The 10,356-nt window shown below is 41.6% G+C and overlaps 1 protein-coding gene across 1 annotated transcript; it reads right to left on the bottom strand.

Annotated features, from left to right (window-relative positions):
* Positions 1-2,066: 2,066 nt before the first annotated feature.
* Positions 2,067-3,149, bottom strand: LOC308296572 (kelch domain-containing protein 3-like; the record flags this gene model as incomplete). Its single annotated transcript, XM_080739884.1, has 1 exon — positions 2,067-3,149. One exon carries the CDS (start codon positions 3,147-3,149, stop codon positions 2,067-2,069), a length of 1,083 nt encoding a protein of 360 aa, XP_080596010.1.
* Between the last annotated feature and the right edge of the window lie 7,207 nt (positions 3,150-10,356).

Below are 10,356 nucleotides of genomic sequence, written 5' to 3'. Positions count from 1 at the left end.
ACAGGACCAACATTACTTCATATGGCTGCCATCCAAAATGAGAGAGAGTGAGAGAGAGAGAGAGAGAGAGAGAGAGAGAGAGAGAGAGAGAGAGAGAGAGAGAGAGAGAGAGTGAGTGAGTGAGTGAGTGAGAGAGAGAGAGAAGAAACATCTATTTGTTTTTTTGTTTTTTTCAGTTGACAATTCTTAGATACTTTTAAAATTAACATTGTGTGAAATTATATGAAATTCAGTTAATTAGTCTGCATTAAGAAATATCATGTCTAGTCCAGACATGTGGTGACACTAGGGCAGGACATGGCCCACAGCTTCTTGCTGTCAGGCAGAAACCTCTTATCCTTACGCAAATGCATCAAATGTACAGAGCTGCAAAAGGTCGTAGATCTGCTATTTTAGCTGTTTTTGAATTTTAATCCTGAAAAGTAACAGTTTTGGATAAATGAGGTTTAGAGACGCTACACTGCCAACAAAATAATATTGCACTGTGCTGTAGTTAAATTAAAATATGCATCTCTATGTGACTTTGTTATGGCCCAAAGGTACAGTATGACAGGAGATGCGCTCAGTCCTAAGATATTTTCATATAATCAAATATGTCCCCTTTGAAAAAGGTTTGGACACCCCTAGTCAAACATACAGTACATAGTGGTGGACGTAATCAACCCCAGTACTTGAGTCAGTCAAAGGTACAATATTTGTCTTTGAAATGCAGTAGAGTGAAAGTATCCAAAAACGTAGTGGAGTGAAATGATCCCAAAATACAAATACTTAAGTAAAGTAGGCTACACATAATGAAAAGTATTGACTTAGGTTCATGTACTTCATTATTGTCCACCACTGAACATACAATACAAATATCCCTGTTCTCTTCAGGTCAGTGAAATACTTACCATCGTGGGTCGGAGAGGCCAGACAGCTGCTGGACAGTCCTTGGTGAGGGTTCTTTATATACTGTATGAGGAGGTTACTGTACACATCATCCAAACACCTTCAATGCCAACGTGTTTGTATCCCTGACTGACTGGAAAAAATGTGTCCATGCCAAATGCTGCTGGGAAATAAAACGTGGGAACTTTGCACCTGTGCACCAGGAGCGAGGTTATCGAAGGGGATAGTTCACCCACAAAATGACTTGAATGATTGAATGATTTCATTGATAGACTAAAATAAGGACATTTTTTGGCATTTTGTAAACGCACGATACAGTTAAGTTCGGTCATCATTTTGTCGTAAAGCCACATCCTTATTCTTTAGTTAACTATAATAAACCTGCAGTATCTTGCATGGTTGTCCCTGCTGTGCAATGTGTGAATGTAAAATGCACTTAGCTGGGGTAAAGGTGCTACAGACATGTTTTAACAGCATATTCTCATATATGTCTTTGTATGTTTGTTGTACCATTATTTGAATGTTTGGACCACAATGGAAACACGCTTGTCTTATATGCACTGCTATACTTGACAATCAATCATTCAATCACGTGCAGACCAATTCCATGTTAAAAAATGTCTTGACCATCAGAGATCAAGTAACTATTGTTGAACTCACACACTCACGCACGCACGCACACACGCACGCACGAGCGCGCGCACACACCCACGCACGGACAACTGTCACTACGGGACTCCCCCCCTCTTACCCCTTTCCAGGGTGTTTTGCCCAGGGATCGCCCCTAATATGCCTAAACCTATACCGTAACCCCCTAACCTTAACCTCACAAAAACTATGCCAAACTTGACCTCAAAACCACGGCCATCCGAGGCGAAACACCCTAAAAAGAGAGAGCCCTATTATGTATCCACGATTCCATGCCGGAGAAGTTTCTCTTCTTTGCCGTATTCTTCTTTTTCAAGGTGCGAGGCCTCTGAAAGGAAAACATCTAAGGGCATGTTATTTACATTACATCGATCGAGATTAATGTCCACAAATAGTCCTAGACCGTTACCACAGTCTCCAACACTTTACAGGGTCACATAAAAACACACAAAAGAAAACATAAAAAAGAACAATTGATGTCAGGTTCCTCTGTTCCATCTGTTCCATTGACTGAAACTTCTCTGTCATCGTCATCCATTGCTGATGGCCATCGTCATGGCTGCCAGTTCCCACCTGATGTCGTGCGGGAGCCCGGACTGCTCCAGACCATACCGAATAGCTGCTAGCTTGCATAGCGTCTTCATACTAGGATTTAGGTCTAGAATGTACAGGTCATCAGATATGTCCTCTTCAAAGAGGACAAAGTGATCCTCCACCATGCAACAGCACATGGTGAACATCCCCGAACCCGTGGTCTCAATCTTCTTCCAGGAGAAAGTCTCCGGATTGATTTTCCAACAGTCATTGAAGCTCTGGTCGAAGGTGATGCCGCCACATATGTACAGCTCCCCATTGTAGGCGAAGGCGGAATGACACCTGCGTCCTTCAGGGAGAAGCTGTGTAGAAGGCATACTCAGCCAGCGGCTGGTCTCCGTGTCCAACACGCCGATGCTGTTGTAGTGGTTCCTCTGGTCGTCCCCGACCAGGCCCCCGAACACGAAGATCTTTGTCCCGATGAGGGTAGCGGAGTGATACAAGGAAGCAGGTGGTGGAGTGCCTCGGGTGGTCATCAAAGACCAGACCATCGTGGTGGTGTCCAACTTATGGATGTCATTAGTGTATCCAGTCAGATGGTTGAACCCACCATAGATATACATGACCTTCCCCGAGAGGCAGGCCGAGTGGCCCAACCTCTCCTTTGGAATGGTCCCGGAAACCTCGGGCTTGGACCATCCGTGCGTGTTGACGTCGAACGCGTAAAGCGCGCCGCAGTAATCCCCCTTAATGGTGCTACGGTTGCCGGCGTCCTCCTCCTTCTCGATGTTCACGATCCCACCCCAGATGTAGACGACGCTGTCTATCAGCACGGCCGTGTGGCAACAGCGTGTGGAGGGAACCTCGAGGGGAGGGTCTCCTCCGGTGGTCGCCGATGGGAGCAACTTCGTCCAGAGCAAAGACACTGTGTTGAAGACGTACACGTCGATCTGGTCCCAGTTGTACTCGTAGGTCTCCTCGCAGAACCCTCCGAAGGAGAACACCCGGTGCCCCACGGACACGGACGCATGGAAGTATCGCTTCGGTGTTCCTTGCAGACGGACCACCCAATGAAACATTCAGCACCGCGACCGCCGTGGATCAAAGTGGATCAGTCGACCCTCACTCTGTGAAAAGATCTTTCCAGATATCTTCCCGACTGTTGTGGGGAGAAATCCACACTCAAATGAAGTGTCTGCAACACCTTATATTCTATTTTCCTCCTGCTACCGGACAGTTTTGAAGAATGGAGCGGTATTTGACGCTCTACCTTTTTATAATTATGCACATTGTGACGTCACAATATTCTTGGTATTTGACCGGCACAAAGCACTTGAAGGACAGCCTAATGTCAGTGCTATGATGGCAGTACGGTGACGTCATGCATTTCCATATTTGGGCCCGAGCTCACTTGCCCTTTGACTGATAAAGCCTCATGTATAGGCCAGAACACAATACTGTATTTGTAAACAAACAGGTACATATCATGGGTAGAATGTCTATGAATGATTTCACAATCTAAAACTAGACTGCACTCTGTCGAGGTGCCAACTTGTCTCTTGTTATTTAGATCAGGTCGTACACTCGCACTTGTTGATGGTGACGTCACCAAGAATGCTGGTCTCTCATTCCCACATACAGAAACACCGAACGCAGTACTTGCGCAAGGAATAAACTCTCCTGAACATTAGCTATGGTATCTGTCTAGTTTGTCAACCAGTGGAAATGTATAACAAAAGAATATATTTCTGATAGCCAATAACAATATCTCAAGTGTCCTGTTCTGTTCTTCCAGGAAAAAAGTTAATGGTTAATTCTGCTGCAATTCTGCACTGCTGGCGTTATCTAACCGGGTGGTTGAGGTGATACAGTATGTACTTGGTTGCATATCGTGTCTTATACTGTAGGCTGGCTATTTTGTTGCAAGACATACTGGTATGGAAATTGAGCCTATATCACCATTAGCAAGCTTGGACGATGGTGTTGTAACTGTTTCAGTCCACACAGTCGTGGATGTTCAGGGAGAGTAGGGGAGGAGTCAGTACGCAACCCTGTCGTTCGGGGACCATCAGGGATCCAAATGGACATGTATACTGGTCTGTGACTCTGAGAGTGTACACATATACTTTCTATCATATAGGGCTTAAAGGAGGCATCCAGACCAAAACACATATAGGGTTCAATCTGCCTTTTATCATACCCCTTCATACCTGCTTTAGTCAATTTTTTTCATAGCTGCCCCACAATCCAATAAAAAAATACTAACTTTGAAGCTAAAGAAATAACCGCACTCGCCTGAGGACAATCCACCATGTTAGTTATGAGAGGGCCCACGAAATCTAGCAACAGGGGCAGTCGAAATCTAGCAACAGGGGCAGCTATGAAAAAAATCGACTAAAGCAGGTAAGAAGGGGTATGATAAAAGGCAGATTTAACCCTATATGTGTTTTGGTCTGGATGCCTCCTTTAAGTGATTAATTGAGCACTGACAGTTTTACTGTGTCGTTTTTGGTTCCAGTATAGTTTTCTCAAACGTTTTAATTTCAAAGACCCCAATGTTATATGCACTAGGACATGGACACCCATTTCATCGAGTTTATTTTTTATTATAATAATGATCTATTTACTGTAGCAATGTGCATTACATTCACCATTCACTCACTGATGGCGGAGGAAAACATACAAGTCAACCTGCTCACCGGGATAAATTATTTATTATTTTGAGTATGTGTTGGTATGTACCACTTGTTACTATTATGCTGTACATCTGCATTAGGCTACTATTCAAGCAGACTGTCACAACCACATCTTTTAACTAGAAAATATTGTTCCTTCGAAACAATTGTGGGCTCGCTTCAAGCCAGAAAACAATGGCTATAAATGTACAAAATGTCAAGATCGCAGGCAGTGCTCTCTTTGACGTTACTGATGTCAAAGATTGGTCCATTTTGTTCCAAAAATGTGTTGTGCAAAAGTTGACCCGCTGGTGGCGCTATAACAGGCCAATGTAAGAAGGGTGGTATCTGCTCCTTGACCTATTGGGAATGTGCTTGCAAGATTTCACGCACATTGCAGGCTGTGTTCATGATTTGAGGTGTTTTTGGCTTTGGCCACTTTATCGCTGCTTGCAGCTATATTTATTATTTTTATTTTTTTGTGTGTGTGCACTTCATAGGCATATTACATAAAGGTCATTAGATTGTGTGTAGAATGTTTCATGCAAATTGCTAAAAAAATCCTAACGGGTTTAAGCGTTTCAGAAATGCTCAAAATGATATAGCGCCCCCCTTTGGCCAATTGGGGTAAGATTGGTTTTAGTGATATTTGGACTAACACTCTACATCTTTGCCAAATGCCATGAACATGTTACTTTGCATGTATGATTTAGAGGCAGAAGAATAATTTGCATAAAACTGCAATATTCATTGAATTATTTAAAAAAGCATGTTTCAATTTTAAAGAAATCCGATCTGACAGATCTTTAGATATTGGTCCAAAGTTCACGTAAAAAAAGTTTGGTGCACGTGACGCGAAAATTCCAGAATAAAAGCGGGTTTACGCGTTTTACAAACTGCTCAAAATGGCGGAAAATCGAAGGGCGGAGCTTACTTAAAGGGATATTACACTTTCAAAAAACCTTTTGTCATTGTATGGTCTAATCAGGCTTGTATGAACACCCTGAACAGTTTTTAGTTTTCTTCATTCAGTATTTAGATATTTGATGTAAAAGTTATCTGGCCCTCCAGGCTCAGGTCCTCTCCCCACACACACTCATTGTAACTTCAAACTCCATTTTAACCATGATAGATTCATTAAAAATACCCATTATTTTTTCTGGTGACTCAAACTACCCTCCTAATACGTGAGCAGGCCGTGTTTTTTCCATAACGTTTTTCATGTATTTTTAATAATTCTTTGTGAAAATGGAAAAAATTAAATACAATAAAAATATATAAAAAAGACATGAAAAACGTTATGGAAAAAACACGGCCTGCTCACGTACTAGGAGGGTATTATGAGTCACCAGAAAAAATAATGGGTATTTTTAATGAATCTATCATGGTTAAAATGGAGTTTGAAGTTACAATGAGTGTGTGTGGGGAGAGGGCATGGGCATGTCGGGCCTGGTAACTTTTACATCAAATATCTAAATACTGAATGAAGAAAATTAAAAACTGTTCATGGTGTTCATACAAGCCTGATTAGACCATACAATGACAAAAAGTGTTTTTGAAAGTGTAATATCCCTTTAACAACGACACAGATGTCTTCCACTTGAGTCAAAGCACGCGTGTAACAAGTTGCATGTCTTCAAACGAAACGAGTCCGTTTGAAGTTTGAATTTTCAAACGCTTCGTATAGCGCCCCCCCTTTGGCCGATTGGAATAAGATTGGTTTCAGTGATATTTTGACTAACCCTCTACATCTTTGCCAAATGCCATGAACGTGTGACATTGTATGTATGATTTAGAGGCAAAAGAATTATTGGCATAAAAGTGCAATATTGAGTGAATTATTATTAAATAATGTTTCACTTTAAAAAAAAAATCTGGTTCATCAATCTGACCGTATTGGTCCAAAGTTCATGTGAAAAAAGTTTCATGCGCGTTAGCAAAAATCCCAGGAGGAGATAGATTTTTACTGTTTTTCATATAATTCCAAATTGTGGGAGACCTAAAGGTCAGAGGTCAAAAGTCAGAGGGTAAAAGTTGTTCGGCATGAGGAGACGCATACGTGTATACAGGTTTCATGGCTGTACCTAAAACACAGCATGAGCTATACCTGTTCAAAGTTTGCACTTTCGAAGGCTTCCTACAGCGCCACCATTTGGCCGATTGCTGTAAAAAGTAATAGCACACGTCGCCACAGTAAGCTGAACACATTGATGTTTTTATTTTCATTTTCTCACTAAGTATGTAGGAGTAGAAAGGAACTGAAGTTTTTTGATACTTGATATGTATAGTATAGAAATAAATATTGACAATATCTAAAGTGTCAATAGGGCAGTAACTTTTTGGACACACCGACTTATGTGTGTATCCCAAAGGGCAAATTAGCCTTCATGATATTGGGGGATAAACAAGTACCTCAAGTACAGATATACAATCAGTGTAATATCACTTATATGCCTACTCATCTCATTTCACTCAATCGCATTTGACAATTCTTTTCAGTCACGTTTTTGTTTGTAGTTACTGCACTCTTTGTAGTGCAGTATACACTAGATCAGTAGATGCATTAATGGTCTTTTTTCTTTTCTTTCTTCTTTGAAGAAAGTAAAAAATTATCCTTAAATTGTGACTTCACTGTCAAATTTCAAAGGACACACCAAGGTTATTATAGTAAACGAAAACTAACTAAAAAACGAAAACTAGAATGGAAAAACATTTTAGTTAACTGAAATAAAAATAAAAACTAAAATAAACTAAAATTATAGAGAAAATCTCCTTAGTTTTCGTCTTTTGTCTTTTGTGGAAATACAAAATAAAAAACACCAGTTGGTGAGGTCAAAGAGAGAAGTTGTATGTCTCAACATTCCTGCCACTCTCCACAATATGATGTTTGTTGATTTTCTTTATTAGACAATGCTTTTTCCGGAGCTTTTTTAATCTCACCCCTGACAAATACCCCATATTACGTAAAAGACTAAAACTAACACTAAAACTAATAAAAACTAAAACACTTTAAAAACGAATTAAAACTAAACTGTAATTGAAAACAAAACCTCAAAACTAATACAAATAAAAACTAATGGAAAAATCCAAAACTATTATAACCTTGGGACACACCAAAGGTCCGTGGCACAGTGGTTGAGAAACACTGCACTAGATGCCAAAAATTAGGGAGGTCCCCTTTGTGTTCAAGCCAAATGCTGCTGGGAAATAAAACATGTGGGAACTTTGCACCTGTGCACCAGGAGCGAGGTTATCGAAGGGGATAGTTCACCCATAAAAATGACTTGAATGATTGAATGATTTCATTGATAGACTAAAATAAGGACATTTTGTCTATCAGTTGGTTTTGTAAACGCACGATACAGTTAAGCTCGGTCATCATTTTGTCGTAAAGCCACATCTTTATTCTTTAGTTAACTATAATAAACCTGCAGTATCTTGCATGGTTGTCCCTGCTGTGCAATGTGTGAATGTAAAATGCACTTATAGCTGGTGTAAAGGTGCTAGGTAAAGGTTTTTAACACACTGTCATATCACGGTCTGTGTTTGTCGGTGGGGAGTCCCCAGTTTTGGGGGGTCGCGGCCTAGAAAAGGATGAGAACCACTACTGGCTTTTCTGTTCTCACAGTGTGTTGCGCTGAGAAGATAATTGACAGTTGCAGCTGTAAGCTCAGCTACTGTACATGCTGTATACACTTTACTCCTTTCCGATATTGACAGACGTGCATCTTCTGACGGCCAGGCAGTCCCAGGAGAGAGCAGTTCACTGGTAAAAAGCCTGTGGCCTTTGAAAAATGAATGACTTGACTGGACCATTAGTCACCAGTGGCGTCAGTTTAGCAAAAGCTAAGGCATGGCAACATGACTGGTGTCTTGCATCGTGCACGTGCAAGACACCAGTCATGTTGCCATACCTTAGCAACAGGAATGATGAATTTATTTTAAGAAGTACATTAAATTGTTCCCCCTGTAGCCAAGGTATGGTAGCTGCCATACCCAATTGACACCTCTGTTAGCCCCCCCCCCCCCCCCCCCCCCCCCCACACACACACACACACACACTAGAAATGCCATCTATTACTGGCACTGACTGTCCACAAGATGCACTCCTGTTCTTGAGAAAGATGTAACACGAAGGTTTCCTCTGTAAAACACACACACACAGATTTCTAAGAACACACATTATGCAGGCCATATCAAATGACACTGCTTTCGGCAGCGTGCCTAGAGGTAGGCATGCTCAGGCATGCTTGGCTACAATATTAAGGCCTGAGAGTCCTATGCCATCAATTAAGGAACCGTGATGAAAAGCAACTGAGTAGCCTACATTTACTCAAGTTTTTTTTTTTTTTTTTTTTTCTTTTTTACTAGAGTAGCCTATTTACACTTTTCAATACTTTATTCGTCATATTGGCCTGTCTAATGTGCGGTATAGTGTTAGCCTATTAATGCATGACAGCACTATGAATTATATCTATAGTATATCTATACAGTACCATGCCAATAAACCACTATGAGCATTATTCCCCTCAGATAGTACGGACATGGTAATGGTGGACCTCTAAAGTAATGCCTGTACACACACACACACACACGCGCACGCACGCGCACACGCGCGCGCACACACGTACACGCACACGCACACGCACACACACACACACACACACACTCACACACACACACACACACACGCACAGAGCTCTCTTGATTCTCTGTAACTCACCACAGCATAGAGAGGAAGTTGGTGGTAATATAGCTTCCTCTAACCCCCTCTCTCTCACACAAACACACACAGACACAGACACAGTCTTTCAGACACACACACACACACACACACACACACACACACACAACACAGACAGACAGACACACACAAGTCTCTCAGACACACAGGGCTGACGTACTGTATGTTAATGTGCCAGATCGCTGCAGGAAGTCAGACATAACAGTTCAGATATTATCTCCTCTTCCATTCATCCCTCTGGTCCATCCATCCGCCCAGTGCTGTCCTTCATCATGTGTGGCGTGGTGGGACTCCTCTTCTTCATCCTCCTGCCAGGAGTGTTGGGGTCCTCTGTGGTCCTGGATCCCCCACGGACCTCCTACCCTCTCAGTAAGTCCACCACGTGTTTTACTTCTTCACAGTTTGATTGTATTCAAATTAGAGATGTAACGGATAACATTGCTTCCATTCCAATACTGAGTATCGATGCGATAACAGTGAAAGTGAAAGTGGTTCTCAAAGTGGGGTCCAGGGACTCTTACAGGTCTGTAACTATGAGACCCGGCCGGATAGGGTCCATTTGGTTCCATTTGTACACTCTTAGAGATATGGTGGTCCTTGAAATGGTTTGAGAACCACTGCTCTAGGAATAAATAAATACATAAAACATATATACAGTATCTATATGAGACGGTAGTGCAACATCAATTGAAGCATTCAAAAATACAAAATGATTACTGTAAATGGCATATCACCATGTGATGTGTTTATTTCACCCTGTGTCTTGATCTGTTAATGCTTATACTTAATGCCTTATGTAAATCATTTGGATTGCCTTGTTGAATATGTGCTATACAAATACACTTGTCTCTTCTGGCCTGACCTTAG

The sequence above is a fragment of the Nannobrachium achirus genome, assembly GCF_963921795.1.
Source record: "Nannobrachium achirus genome assembly, chromosome: 2".
Classification (NCBI taxonomy): Eukaryota; Metazoa; Chordata; class Actinopteri; order Myctophiformes; family Myctophidae; genus Nannobrachium; species Nannobrachium achirus.
This window is presented reverse-complemented; position numbering and strand designations above follow the sequence as displayed.